Genomic DNA, 15,058 nt, shown 5'->3' with positions numbered 1-15,058 from the left:
GGTGGTAAAAATGGCCTTAGAAGTATGTAATGGATTTGGTTCCATGGATTACATGCGTAAAGTTTTTATATTTTTTACTCACCTACTCACAAAAAACTAAATAGAAAGGACATTCTATGTTTGAGCCTGAAGATAGCTCAAGTGGGCATCCATAAGTTTAATTCTTATTTCAGACGTTGCACTGGGGGCAGGCACATGTAGCCTGCAGGTCTGTCTAGGCACATGACTAATCTGGGATGCGCACCGAACACAAATTGGAAGGTGCTGATATGTAATTAATGTGGTTCTGTTTACTGAGTTTGAGTTTTTCCTCTGCTTTTTATTAGCTTTCCACGAATTACAGGGTTACTCAGCAAATTGGCATCATGGTAAAAGCTAGGACCCTTTCCTCATCAAAGTGGTCCCTATACTTTTGGTAGATGGGATTAGAACATATAATTTCCTTAGAAAAAATATCCCTCTTTTGATGGGCAGTGTGCTGTTCTTTTCTGTTTTATTTGAAAGCAAGTTACAACTATGCGGGCTGTAGCCATAATAAGTATCAGGTTAACTGAAATCATTTAGTTTTATTAAAGCATTATTGACCTTCAGAGTGACTCTCCGGTTCTCTGTAGGGGCACAGCCTGAAAGAGAATATAAAAGGCATCCGTTTTCCATTGGTAAAGTATGTGGAAAGAGGCTGAACTGAAATCACCTAGATGAGCGCCTGTGTCACTCAGCTTTGTACAGTTACAAGTAGGAGATTTGTCCTCAGCATCCCATAGGATTCTAACCCTTTTCATGCCTCCACGGTAGTGTCCCATAGAGTAAGGTTCGCTGGATGTTCACAGCGAGGTCTCCTGGGCGGTAGCATGGGGAGTAAGGGCTGCAGCGGAAAGCGCAGAGGCTGGCCGCCGCAGTCAGAGTCCGCTGCAGGAGCGCTCCAACAGCACCTTTGGAGGCGGGCGGGGCTATGCCCAAACCTTCACCCTGACCACTCCGAGAGGTGGGACCTGCGGGTGCTGCCCCTGGTTGCAGTGCCAGGTATCCCCACGTATGAAGTGAGAATGGCGACACAGCGTAGAGGTGAGGGGCTCAGGAACAGATCTGTGACCTTAGGAGAGAGTCGTCTGTAGGGGCAGAATTTTTTTTCTAAGAATTAGAAAATGGTGCCCCCCAAATGTAAATGGCTCCATTCTTATGTAGTTTACATAAAGGTAAGACTTTCTACCTCCTCACGTAACTCACAAAAGCATAGAGGCTTTTTAGCTCTGATGTCACAGATTAGAATGACATGGAGCCTTTTGAGCATCTTTTCTCTTGGGTTATGTAAACAGGAAAGCATATAAATGAGAACAAGTCTTACTTTCCTGGAGAATGATCTTCTGAGTAGCACTGGTTTTAATTAGTAATAATTACATGTGTAGAGCAGTCATGGCGAACCTATGACACGCGTGCCACAGCAGGCGGTTGGCGTCACTGAAATCTCTAAAAGGTTCACCATCCCTGATAATAAACAAAAATGGTAGATAAAGGTATGCATTTGTGAATCACTTTTCTTTAATTCCAAGCTCCTTTTAGCAATTTCCTTTCCTTTAGTATTCGCCAGAGGCAGCAATTCTTAACTCTTCCCTTGTGTACTTTCAGAATTTGTGTGTGTGTGTGTGTGTGTGTGTGTGTGTGTGTGAAAGAGAGAGAGAGAGACAGACAGACAGACAGACAGACAGTAAGAGAGAACAAGAAAGTGAGGAAGAGAATAAGAGAGTTAGAGAAAGTGAGAGTATGAGAAAGAAAGTGAGATAGTAAGAGAGAGAAAAAGAGTGAATACAGTTATTTTCCATGTACATTATGTAGCCAAGGACTGTCCCCTCCCAAAGCTAGCACTGCGGGGCGTCAGGCAATACAGATGAAAAGAGACACGAGTGCACCCCGGTTGGGACAGAAGCCTTCGTGACAGGTGATGGGTTTAGATGAGATGGGGCCAATGGATACCATTCAGATCATTGGGACGGGGGAGCTCACCTGGGGGGCTGGGTTATCCTGGGAGAAGTCTGGGATCCTCAGATATGGCCTCCTCCCCTCCCCAGTCTCTGGCTGGATCATGTAATTTCATGTATCTGCGTGACTTTTCCCCCTTCTTACTACCCCTGTCCAGAACTTCCTCGTATTATGGTGTTGCTCAGTGGCACTGAGGAAGGAAAAAGGAGTGCTAGGAGCCAGGGTCGCTGCGCTGGGAGCCAGGGTCGCTGTACCAGGAGCCTGGGTTGCTGCACTGCGAGTCAGGGTTGCTGCACTGAGAGCCAGGGTCGCTGTGCCAGGATCGCTGTGCTGGGAGCCAGGGTTGCTGCGCTGGGAGCCAGGTTCCTTGTACTGTAAGCCAGGGTCCCTGTACTGTGAGCCGGAGGCCCTGTGTGCCCCTACCCCACCCCCCACCTCACCCCCTTTTCCCTTAGGGGAGCCACTCTGCAGCCACCCTCTTCACTCCAGATGCCTGGCTTTTATTCAGCCCCATTGTCTTTTTTGAGTCCAGCCTCTTTGGGGGACCTTGGTCTGTAGGAAGGCCTATGGGGAGCTGTGGGGACTGAATCCAGTGACCATTTCATGCACTCTCAGTAACTAGCTCCAAGAAACGGGATAGACTCCTGAAAAAGCCCTGTGATACTTACAAGCCTGTGGGAACCGCCTGTGTTGGTTAGAACCCAGGGCTGTTCTGAGCTCTCCTAGGACATTCACGGAGTGGATTCTCTAGTGCCATGCCCCAGCCTACACTCCCGCTCCCTGACACCCCATCTCTGGCCACACTGAGGACACTGTCTCAGAAATGTGACATTCTCCAACGGCACAGAATCACCAAGACTGAGATCAGGAGATGAGACTGCTTAAAAGCAAGAGAGCCCAGGCTTGTTGGCATACACTTACAGTCGCAGCAATCTGGGAAGCTGAAGGAGGAGGATCACAAGTTGAAGCCCAAATTAGGAAGCTTAGTGACTTAGCAAGGCCCTGTCTCAATACTACATACATGCATAATAAACAAGCATGGGAGACGTAGGTCAACACACAGACCCTAGGTTCAGTCCCTGGTCCCCCTCTCCCTGAAAAAGTGAGAAACTTTGATACAAAGTAGAACCAGTCTTGGGTCAGGCGGGGTCGCAAGGCAACAGCATGATACAGTATAGTCGGCAGTCAAGAGCATGTAGAGTTAGGGCCTGGAGCTGACTCAGAGATGGGAACAGCAGTCGAGAAAGACACCAGAGCAGGTCAGGCCAGGAGAGGAGGCCAATGGTGCAGTGCTTAGGCCAAGGGAGCCTTTTAGGTCACACCGTCTGTGAAAGGGTCCGGGCACAGCTGGGGTGCAGGTCTTGGGTAGGGCACTTGCTTGGTTGCATGAGAGCCTGGCTTTCCAGCCCCAATAGTGAATTAGAAAAGGACAGGGTAAAAGGTTACCAGTCCAGAGTCTTAATTGACCTTGGAAGGCCAGGGCCAAAATGTTGGCTTTCCTTGCGGCCCTTAGGTTGTTAATCATCCAGAAGACAAGCTTATTGTTATTACCATCCAACCTAGGCTCTTAAGCTTAACTCACTATCTGTCTGAATATCAAATATCTTAGGTATAACATGGAACAGGTATTTTTCATCAAGTATTGATATGTTTAACAGAATATGATGAAAAAAACATTTAAAAATTAGAATATATTTTTTAAAATAGGCATAAAGAATTATATACTTATGTTTACACATAAGTCCAAAAATCTTGGAACAGGACAGTCCCACAATATTCCTTTTCCTGTCTTTTGCCTTCATTCACCACCCCCTTCTTTTTGAACAATCATCTACCCGAGAGACAGCACAGCAGCAACTGGCATGTCATGACAAGCAGCCCATATTCAGAAGATCAGAATGACAGGCACTCCAAGCATGAAACTGCTATTACAAATCACCATCTTCAGTGCAGTTGCTTATTTCACAGGTATCAGTACATATAGTTAGTCAGAGTGAGAATCTTTCCAATTAACTGGTAGATTCAAAAATCTTCTGGAGATTCTCAGGACATATGAGAACTTGTACTGTAATGTCACGTAACTCAGTAGTGTCCCAAATTTTCTGATCAAGGAGATTATGGGGCCAAAGAGGAAAGTGATCGATGATGTAGAGTGTGCCTAAGGAGAGTCACATGGAGAGAAAACGTTCTCTCAGGCTTTCACAGAGAGCACTTTGGCCAAGCAATGGCCGTGACTCATCCACGTGGCTGACACTGACAAAGGTTCTACAATCTGAGGTACAGGATCTCAGGATAAATCCTGAGGGGTTTTCACTGACCTTATCAGACCCAAAAGCTACAACTCTTGTTGCATAGGTCCTGCTTTACCTTGGTCTTAACCATCCAGCAGAAAAGTATAAAAACAAAGTATAAGAAGTAAAGCCATGCTGTTATGTTGAGCTGTAGGGGACTCAGGTCAACAATTTCTGACATTGCCAGTCAAGTGGAAGACCCAATACTATTATGGGCTACTGGACTCTTTTAGAATATTTTGCTGAGTTTTCACACCTATAAAATTCAAATAATAGAGATTAACAAAAAAAGGGTATACAGATGAATGTCCATTTTGTATCTGTGCATTCAGAGTGGTTAGGATAGATATATAGTTACATTCTCTTAATGAATAGAGGGATTTGTTCTAATGGTGTTTGTAAATAGGATATCATGTCCGCGTCTTGTACAGAAATTAACCACTAGGAAGAATATATGCAACGTGTTAATTATTGAAACTTATACCAATTTGGTTTGAAACTGTCTCATTGCTATTTGTTTTTCAATAAAATTATGGGAAAAAAAAAAAAGAAGATAGAAACTTAATAGTTCCAACTTAAGAAAAAAGGGTTACTAGTCCAGGCTGCAGGATGGTATGGGAAGGGAAATTGGAATCCATTGCTTACGTTTCAGTCAAAGAAAGGCCCTAGCTGATTAGGGAAACATTTCAGAGGACATTGGACACATATGATGGTGACTTTTATTTTTTTTTTAATGAATTTAGTACAGGGTCTCACTACACAGATCAGACTCATAGTGATCCTCCTGTTTTCAGCCTCCCAAGTGCTGGGATTGCAGACGCACACCACCATACCCAGTCTCAATCACTGTCACTCAGGGCGGGGCCAGCAGGGCAGGCAGGGGATCAACCCCAGTCCCTTCATCTGCCTCAGCTGGTGCTTCAGTCCCCTGAGCTCTCTGGCTGGCACCATGATGATAACTTCTAAATACCATGCCGTTCTCTTTCTCTCCCCTCCAGCCCTGGTGATGCCCCTGCATGAGTGTTTTGAGGAAATAGACCTTGATGTCACCTTGTGGGCTTCCACACCGCACAGCCTGGACACCTGTCAGTCAGGTTGGCCCTGGGAACCTGTGTGTGTATGTGTGTGTGTGTGTTTGTGTGTGTGTGGCAAGCCACAGCCTAAGCATTGGCGGCAGAAGTCACCTGACTGTATTTCTGCTCATGTTATTTTAGAACACCAACTGCCTGGTCCCAGAATCATGGTTTGTAGGATTTCAAAGACCATTCATTGTAATGGAAGAGAGAGAAATGTTAAGTTGGGTCTGAGGGGGGGTTTGCTTGGTTGATTTTTTTGTGTGTGTTTCTTTGTTTGTTGAGCACGTAACTAGCAACTAGCTTGGTGATTTCAGTTGGAAGTAGTCTCCTCGGAACAGGCTCTCAGCAGCATGTAGGCTGGAGGTGGAGACAGGTAACCTTCCCTCCTGAGCATTGAATTGGAATGAAATATCAGCCACTCTGGCTTTAGCATCAGGGAGGATTGTTCAGTCCTCCCTAGAATTTCTCCCTAGCAGATGCTAAGGGCTCATTCCTAGTCTACCACCCAGTGACCTCTCCTTGAACCTGGATGTGTGAGGCCTGACTCAGGACAGATTCCCTGGTCCCACTTATCCGTGCACTCGGGCAGGTCTCCACTGTGCAGTCTAGCAGCCTCGGAGGCCTGAGCTCCTCAGTCTCCAGATGGGCTGCTTTTTCTTCACTCCTTCTTGTGCTCCCAATGCAAACCCAACAAAATGACAAAGCAGACCCAGGAACTAGTGCTCCTGCCCTGGCCACGGCCTGTAAATGTATCTTCTTACAGTATTGTAGGATGTCTCACTGTCATTGGGGACACGAGGACTGAGAATGTGTCCTAACAACTACATGGCCCCTACTACATGGCAGCTGCCTCCTACATGGGCATATCGATTACAAAACAGGGCTCTTTGGGGGGTTTCCTAAGTGACGTTGCCTCTGAGACTAATCCAAAGAAATGGGCATTTTCAGTGTGTTTTATGTGGGGCAGCAGAGACTAGTAGGATCTTGAAGGCGTTTCTTTTCCCTAAACACTTTTTTCTACCATGTGCCTGGGCGTAGCTTGTGTCCCTTTGATTTCTTTTGCACACACTGATGCTGAAGGTACGCGGGAACTAGAGAAGCAGTGGGATCTTGAAACAAATTTCAACTTCACAGGGACAAAGAAAAGGAAGTGAACTGAGTGTGCCAAGTGTCTGCCACCAAGAAAGAGTGTAGGCAGAGAGGTCTCCATCAGGAAAGAAGGGAAGGAGGCAGAGAAGGGAGGGAAGGAGGTGGGGGGAGAGGGGAGAGGAGGAGGAAGAGGGAGGGAGGGAGAGGGAGAGAGAGAGAAACTGAACTGAAGCTATACTATAATTGTCCCTAAAGCAGGTCTAGAACAAAGTGCTCAGACCTTGGGCATGAGTGCGAATTGCACTTGTGGAGAACCTGGTGATGAAGGTGAGGTAACTTACTGTTGCCTTCTGTTCTATATCATCCCCCACTGAAAGGAGCCTCAGGGTTTTGGCCTCACAGCCTGAGGGCACAGACTGCTCTATGAGGTTATCAGACCTGTCCAATCAGCCACATTCTGCTTCCTGGAAGCTGACTAGCCTGGCCTGGCCGGCAGCTGTGCAGCGCTCCATGTCATATGAGCCAGGCCTGAGCGCCTCTTGCTATGTATGAGGGCACATGATGGAAAGGACTAGGTCACTGTGGCTGTAAGTTTCCAGACACCTAGAGCTAATTCTGTCGGTCCCCTCACAGCAGCTTCCTGTCCCCAAGAACTTGAACAAACATCTTTTTTCTGTCCAGGCAGCACTGGTGATTGTTGTAATGAACTTAATTATAAAATATAACTGTTAGGGGCAAAAAGAGCAAGTAGGATACAGAGCTGTCCAGTCAAGAGAGATGAAGAGAAGTGAAACTCAGCTTTGAGGCTGTTGTGGGGGCAGAGGGTGAGGTACCTTCTTTCACCCATTCTAAGGGTCTCAGCCTCCTAAGAAGAAAAGTTAAGAAGAGAAAAGCACAACAAAAGCATGCTTTCCAAGTCGTACGTGACACGGGAGCCTGGAGACGTGAGCGCCTGCAGACCCAGGCTTTTGTGCTGAGGCTCCATGAAGAGTGGACGTCCATGTGGAAATGGGATTCAGCGGAGGATCCAACCTAACAAGGGGAGACTTCTGGGCTGGGGCCAGCGAAGCCCGTCCTGATTCCTCCTGGATTCCATAGGAAATGTCCCTGCTCCTGGGCAGGAAACGGGAACTCTGGAATGGGTCTGCAAGGGAGAACTGAGAGAGTGACCTTTTTAGGTTTCATATCTTGCTTTGGAAAAAAGTTTCTGTGACTCATCTTGGAGAAGAGGAATTTGGCCTTCTATGACTCACTTCAGGGTAGCAGGAGGGCAGGAGAAGGTTAAAGAAAAACTTCATTTATAAAGCTGCATCTGAGGATTTCTAAACTTTTTTTTTTTCTGGCCGGCTCAGCCTGCCCCGGGGGCAGTGCTGGTGTGACATGTGGTGCCTGGGATCAAACTGCCGTCCCTGCACCTTTGCTGAAGCTTGCCTAAGTGGACACTTCAGACCGCTGAGCTATCTCACCAGCCCCGCTAAGCTGTTCTGGCTGAAAGTATTCAGCATGCTACCACACTGTACTTCAGTGTAAGGCTTCTAGAGTCCCAACATGTCTCTACTCTTATGTTTCTATTGGCTTATTTGTTTTAGTTTCCTTCTCTGAATTTCTAATTCAAAGGAAGTTGTCTTGTTTCCCCCAATTTCGTAAACACTTAAAAGCTCCCTCACTTACCATCTTGGGGTAATTTGGGATTGGTCACTGTTTGCCACCTTTTTGGGTACATATGTAGATTTCTCTTAACACCTGCTTCTATATTTGTTTTCCATAAAGCAATTTTTCTTCACTGTTATCAAGAAAACAATAACCAGAGGGAACATTTTCTTGTACCAGTGTAGATCAAATTGATAAGTACACCTAATTACTAAGATGCCCGCCTCCTGACATTCTACAGCAAACGTCATGATTGGCTCTGGTTGGGTTAGAGAAGATCCATGCGTGCATGCAGAAGGAGGGATGCGTCCTCTCCTGAAGGACAAGGCAGACAGAGAGCCACAGTGGACCCGGAGATGACCCAAAGTGGTCCAGGATCTTCCCTTAGACTTGCTCTACTCTCGATTCCTGAGATTCTCAAAGGAAGGATACTATTTTATGCTCCACTTCCGGTTGTGCTGCCTAGATTCCCTGTTTAGGCTCCGGTTGGGACTCAATGTGAGCAGCATCTGCAGCTTCCCTTCCCCCTTACACTTGATCATTATAGCTGTGTGTAAATGCAGAGACAGTGCTGAGGATGTAGCGGCTGCCTTAGTATATATGGGCCCTGCACTGCAAAAACCAAAAGACAGAAGAGATCAAGTAGAAAAGCATCAGCTGTTCTACTTGGGCCGTTTCACTGGAAATGTTTTGTTTTGACTTATTAGCTATTTAATATGTATTTTGGAAATTCAATAATACTAGTTTGAAATTTGTTTAATATTTGTTTTTTTTTAGGGCTGGTGAGATAGTTCAGCGTAGGCAAGAGCAAAGCCCAAGGGTTTGATCTCTGGCACCACGTGCCGCACCAGCCCCACCCCCGGGTGCACTGAGCCGGCCACCAAGACCAGGTGTGGTGGCACACATCTATAATCCCAGTGCTGGGGAGGCTGAAAATAGGAAGGTCACCATGATTCTGAGCTGTGTAGTAAGATCCTGTACCAAATACATTTTTTAAAAAAATGTTGGAAATATTTTTATATGCTAAAGGTGGGACAGTTTCTCCTGCTTATCATTCTCACATCAAGAAATGAAGACAACATGGCTGCACTGACAAAGGTTCTACAATCTGAGGTACAGGATCTCAGGATAAATCCTGAGGGCATTTCACTGACCTTCTCAGACCAAAAAGCTACAACTCTTGTTGCACAGGTCCTGCTTTACCTTGGTCTTAACCATCCAGTAGAAAAGTATGAAGACGAAATATAAGAAATAAAGCCATGCTGTTAAGTTGAGCTGTGGGGGACTCAGGTCAATAATTTCTGACATTGCCAGTTAAACAGAAGACCCAATGCTATTATGGGCTACTGGACTCTTTTAGAATATTTTGCTGAGTTTACACACCTATAATATTCGATAACGGAACTTAGAAAAAATGGGGTATACCTATGAATGTCCATTTTGTATCTGTGTATTCAAAGAGGTTGGGATAGATATATAGTTGCATTCTCTTAATGAATAGAATGATTTGTTCTAATGGTGTTTATAAATAGGATCACAAGTCCGCATCTTGTACAACAATTAACCACTAAGAAGAATATATGCAGTGTGTTATTTGTTGAAACTGTACTTCCGATTTGATTTGAAACTGTCTCATTGCTGTTTATCAATAAAAATTTGAAAAAAATAAAAAAAGAAATATCATTTAAAAAAGTAAAAAAAAAAAAAAAAGAAAGAAATGAAGACATACAGATACAGTATTAAGCTTTCTACTACTTTCAAAAACTTTTGAGGGGCCGGGAAGATAGCTCAGTAGAATAAGTGCTTGCCTGACAAGTATGGAGTCCTGAGTTCAATCCCCGGAACCATGAGGAAAAAAAAAACAAAAAACCTTTTGAGGTCTTTTATGGTGTTTTCCCCTTTATTTTCTTAATCTATAATTCATACTGGAAGAAAAATAGTCCTAGCATTGCCTGGCCCCATGTCCATTGTAAACATCTCAGAAGCTGATTTTCCTGTGTCTGCAGTTATCTGGACCATCTGTTCTGTCCCTGCCTGAGGACATTTTCATAATCTTCATGACCACTGCCAAATGCTGCCCTTTTCCTCCTCAAAGGAGACATGAGCTTTTTAATTTGCTGTGATTCCATTTGTTGAGTCTTATTTAATTTGATATGATTCCATTTGTAGACTATTGCTTCTTGTGCTTTAGGGGCTCTGTTCAGAAAGTCTTTGCCTCCACCCATGCTTTGGAGAGTTGTGCCTATTTTATCTTCCATTAGACTAAGTTTTCTGTTTTAACACTTTGATCTTTGATCCATTTTTATTTTAGTTTAGTACATAATGAGATATATGGGCCTAGACTTAATCTTCTGCATGTGGATATCCAATTTTCCAAGCATCATTAATTAAAGAGACTGTCTTCCCTTAAGTATAAATGGCTACCAAAAGAGAATTCATAAGAAAAATGGAATACTATGTTTCAATAAAGGAAGATAAACTATGGGACTGGGTACATGGCATGGTGGTCTAAGCGCCTGTCTGGCAAGTGCAAAGACCCAGGTTCGATCCCCAGTACCACATGCTGTGCTTCTCCAGAACCCTGGGCTTGCTGTGCTAGCCCCAAAACTGGGCATGGTGGCACACACCTGTGACCCCAGCACTGGGAAGTCTGAGACAGGAGGATCACTACAAGTCTGAGCTGCATAGCAAGACCCTGTACAAAAGACAGACAGACAGACAGACAGACAGACAGACAGACAGACAGACAGGATGCTGCTTAAGAACATAATGTTAGGTAAAATAAGTCCAACACATACACTCAAATATCGTATGGTTTCTCTTATGGGAGAAACACAAAGATCCAAATAGGAGATGAACTGGAATTAGGGAGAACCTCAAATAGCTTCCCAAACTACAAACTCATGGTTTAAAAAATATTTCAATATTGGTGCTAAGTAGCTTTATCTACACTACTACCTTTTCTTAGTTATCAAAAAGAAAGACTTCTGCTATTATGTTTCTTTTTTTGTGAGAATCTCTTTTGGTTTATGGCCTGTACTCTGAGTAACTCCTTTGAAGATAATCATACACAGTGTAATAACTATTGTTGCTCTCATTCATTCTCTCTCTCTCTCTCTCTCTCTCTCTCTCTCTCTCTCTCTCTCTCGCACACACACAGCCTATTAGCAAATTATAAAATGAGGCTCGACTCAACATTAAGGGAAGGGGAAATGGTATTGTTATGGCATTTTTTTCAGAATGATTAAGGAAAATATGTCTTCTTGCCTTTGTGAATCATTTCATTTTTCAGGAGTTTCTTAGAAGAAGCCTCATAGACCTGATGTCAAAGAAGACTTCATGATTGTGTCTTTTATTCTAGCCTTACCCTACTAATTTGAGAAGCCCATCTCCTAAATGATTTTATCCTTCACTAAACTCCTTTAGCCTCTCTAGGGCAGTACCAGACAAATGGCAGTAATGGAATTCATCTTTCTAATTCCCTACCCATTAACTTTCCTGTAGCCCATAATCCCTGCTATGTTAATGCGCGGCCAGCTTGCTTTATTTCCTGAATGGACTTGCCATTTCTTTTTTAATAAGAGCAGCTTACAGTTTCCCTTCAAAGGCATAGAAAGGGCTTTTTTCTCTGTAAGAGAGGTAGGGAATGTTTTCTGAGCTAATATTTTTTTATTTAGATAAAGCCAAAGTAAAGTTGTATTTATAGTCAAATGTTAAAGTGGTCTTCAAATCCAGAAAGGCATTATTTCATTTGTTAAAGAATTTTTTAAATGAAATCAAATTTCAAAAACATTATTCCTAGTTTACCTGCTTAAGAAATGTCTTGGCTTCCTTTAATAAAATCTATGACCATCATTTAAAAATACCATTTTCTACTTAGTTACTGTGCTAAGCCTTTGAAAATAAAAGGCAACTTAAGTGATTATATTGGGTCCAAATGCTACAGAACACCGATTAAACACATTTGTAAAAATACCAGCGCCCTTGACTTACTAGCAAACATAGTGAGCATTTGTTTACATGGGACCCACATTTCTTACTCTGAGTGGAGTGCCACGCAGGTCTGTGGTCTCTTCCTCAGCCATGCCCAGGCTTCATTGGAACAGGATAGCAATTGGGGGAGACTGGCTGATTTTCCCAGGTTCAAGAACTTTGTCTCACAAGATGTATCACTGTAATTTGCTTTCTTAGGTGGTTTTCCATGCCTTAAAAACATCTGTTAGGTTTTTTTCTTCTTGCACTGGAGATGAATCCCAGGATCTTCACACTGAGCAATGTCCCCAGCCCTTTTAAAAATTTTGTGTGGAGGCAGGGTCTTGCCAAGCCATTAAGTTGCTCCGGCTGGGCTCAAACTTGCGATCCCCCTGTCTTAGCCTCCTAGGGTGCTGGGACTACAGGTGTGCACCACACCTCGTTCCTTGGCTTCATATTTTATTCATTCATGTTTTATGGAATTTCTTCCATAGGAGATTATATTCCACAGAGGACAAAAATGTTGTGCTTTGCACAACCGTTTTTTTAGCACCCAGCTCTACACCAGGCACAGAAGAGAGGGGCCAAGTGCCTTCAATGAGTGAGCATCTGTCCCTGCAGGCAGCTTCATTCTGCATGCTGAGGACATAGTGAGCAGCAAAGTGAACTCAGGCCTGCTGTCCTGGTGCTTCCTTGAGGGGAATGTGGGGGTGTGGGAGAGCTTGGTCAGAGAAACAGATAGGGAATTTGCAGCGTAAGCTTGCTGTCAGGCAGAGGCACAAAGCGTGTTGAGGTTCCAGATTGGAAGAATAGAACTGGGAGACCTTGGGGCGGGGGCATCCTAACAGCTTTAATGAGACCAAAGGAGGAGCAGATAGTAATGAGAGCAGAGGACAGGCCCATTGTGTTCCATTTCCTCTCACATCTCTCCTTGGTCATTGTCATTACAGACCCTTCCTAATCGTCCTCACTACCCTAGTTGCTAGCTCCTTCTGGACCTCTGCAAAAATCTGAAGTTTGCACAGGTCATCTTTTAAGAAATAGCCAATATTGGACAGACCAAATAGCTCAGCAGATTAAAGCACCTGCAAGCAGGCACAGGGACCGGGGGTTCAATCCCTGGGACTGCCATGCTGGTCCCACCTCTGGAGCACACTGAGATGGTGATTGAGACTGGCCGTGGTGACATGAGCCTGTAAGCCCAACAGGAGAATCACTACGAGTCTGATCTAGGAGTGAGAGCCAGAACACCCTGTATTTTAGACCCTTCCCTAAAATAAAAATTTAAAAAATAGCAAATACTTGCTTATTGTTTTAAAATAAGTCTGTATTGTGTTAGAAACAAAGGATAAAATATCAAAGAGAAAATAAATTAGCCAAGATAACATCTCCTTTTCTGCTCACTTATTTTGTCTGGTGTGTGCTTAGGGCAGTGCCCCCTGATAAATACTAGATAGGTCTTGATTGGTCAGCCAGTAGGTTGCTCTATCAGTTGCTTGGATGACTCATTAGGTAGCTGGTGAGCTGTTGGTGGTTGGGCTAGCTGGCTGGTTTTTGGGCTGGCCAGAGGTCATGTGTCAGCTGGTTGGCTAATTGGCTGATAGATTAGATGATTATTTGTTGAGTAAAAATGATGACAGCTGATCAGCATTAAAGTCAAGCTTAAATTTATTTAGATACTAACTTCACTGAGTTTGTGACATTGAAGAATTAACCTAGCAACCTAAGTTCCTTATAAAATAACACTTTTCTTCTATTTTGTATTAAGGGTATGGGTCATAGTTCACATAAAGCATTAGTAGGGTGCATAGGACATTTCCGTGTTCACTAGTATATGTTCAGTATATTTAGAGAAAGCAAAGAGACTGGGACATAGCTTAATGGAAGAGCCACTACCCTCCAGGCCCTGGGTTCAGTCCCTAGCACTGCAAAACTAATTTTTTTTATATATATTCTTTAAGGAAAGGAAAGAAGTTTAAGTTTTTCAACATGGAACAAAATGAAGGAAAACAAATTATTGGTCTACACTAAATGTTAGCTGTGCTAATTTTAAACCTTCAAATATGTTCTCCTGCTGCAAATACAGGTGTATTTCAGGCCCCAAGTACACGCACCTTAAGCGAAGAAAAATCATTTAGAAAGCTCACAAGCACACAAACCATTTTCTTCTTTGAAGGATTAAGATGAAATCGTCTCCCTCCTCATTGCCCAGTCCTTGCATCAGGTCAGTGTTCAATAGGATGATAATCGCTTTCCATGAAAACAAGAGGGCATGCTACGCTTTTTATTGACAAGAGTGATGCTAGGTGCCCAAGTATTTGCTTTATAATTACTTGCTGACCTGAAGATCGTGGTGTATGTAATTTTTCCGTGCGCAGTCATGCGTGTGCATAAGGAGGCGGGGCCGACACATGAGAATGGGGGGGTGGAACAGATCAAACTTACACCTGGGTTAGGGCTGTACAAGGAAAGAGAAGTAAACCATGACTGTAAAATAGAGGAGATGGGGTTTATTCCATGTATTCATATCAGAAAGAGAGCTACCTTTTTTTTTTTTTGCTAGTCTATGCAGATATAGCAGGCACTGAAGTCACTGTATGGTAGGACCTTTCTATGTGACTGGCCCAATGGTAGGCGTGAGGAGCCGTCTCTGAAAGGCTGTTTCACGCCTAGATACAGCTGCCCCATCTCTTCCAGCTGTTGTCATCTGCAGCTGTGCCATGGGTGCAGAATTTCAGAGGTAGCTGAGCTGGTTTCTTAAATGCCACCAGAAATGAAGCCAGCAGTAATACATCTTTATTACTAACGAGCAGTTTTGGTGTTTCAGTGGCGGCTTGGAGATGCAGCGAAGAAGGCCATCAGCAAGCTCCAGGTCAGGACCATCAAGAAAGGCGACAAGGTAAAACGGACAGCCTCCTCTCTTGGGTGAGGAGCTACTGAATGAGGGAGGAAAAGAGGGGAGGGTGGAAAAGGGAAACACAGGCTAAACTTTATCCCATCAGC

At 44.1% G+C, this 15,058-nt stretch overlaps 1 protein-coding gene across 1 annotated transcript in view; it reads left to right on the top strand.

The window, feature by feature from the left end:
- The window catches only part of Rnf150 (ring finger protein 150), a gene marked incomplete at its 3' end in the record, with an annotated part of 192,183 nt that extends 177,203 nt beyond the window's left edge, over nt 1–14,980 (top strand). The window contains exon 3 of the mRNA XM_004646211.2: nt 14,883–14,980. Coding sequence (XP_004646268.1) covers nt 14,883–14,980 — 98 coding nt within the window. The remainder of the gene's footprint in view (nt 1–14,882) is intronic.
- Between the last annotated feature and the right edge of the window lie 78 nt (nt 14,981–15,058).

This window comes from Octodon degus, unplaced genomic scaffold, assembly GCF_000260255.1.
Source record: "Octodon degus isolate 3935 unplaced genomic scaffold, OctDeg1.0 scaffold00260, whole genome shotgun sequence".
Classification (NCBI taxonomy): domain Eukaryota; kingdom Metazoa; phylum Chordata; class Mammalia; order Rodentia; family Octodontidae; genus Octodon; species Octodon degus.
Note: the sequence above shows the minus strand (reverse complement) of the source record. Positions and strands in the feature narration are given on the sequence as shown.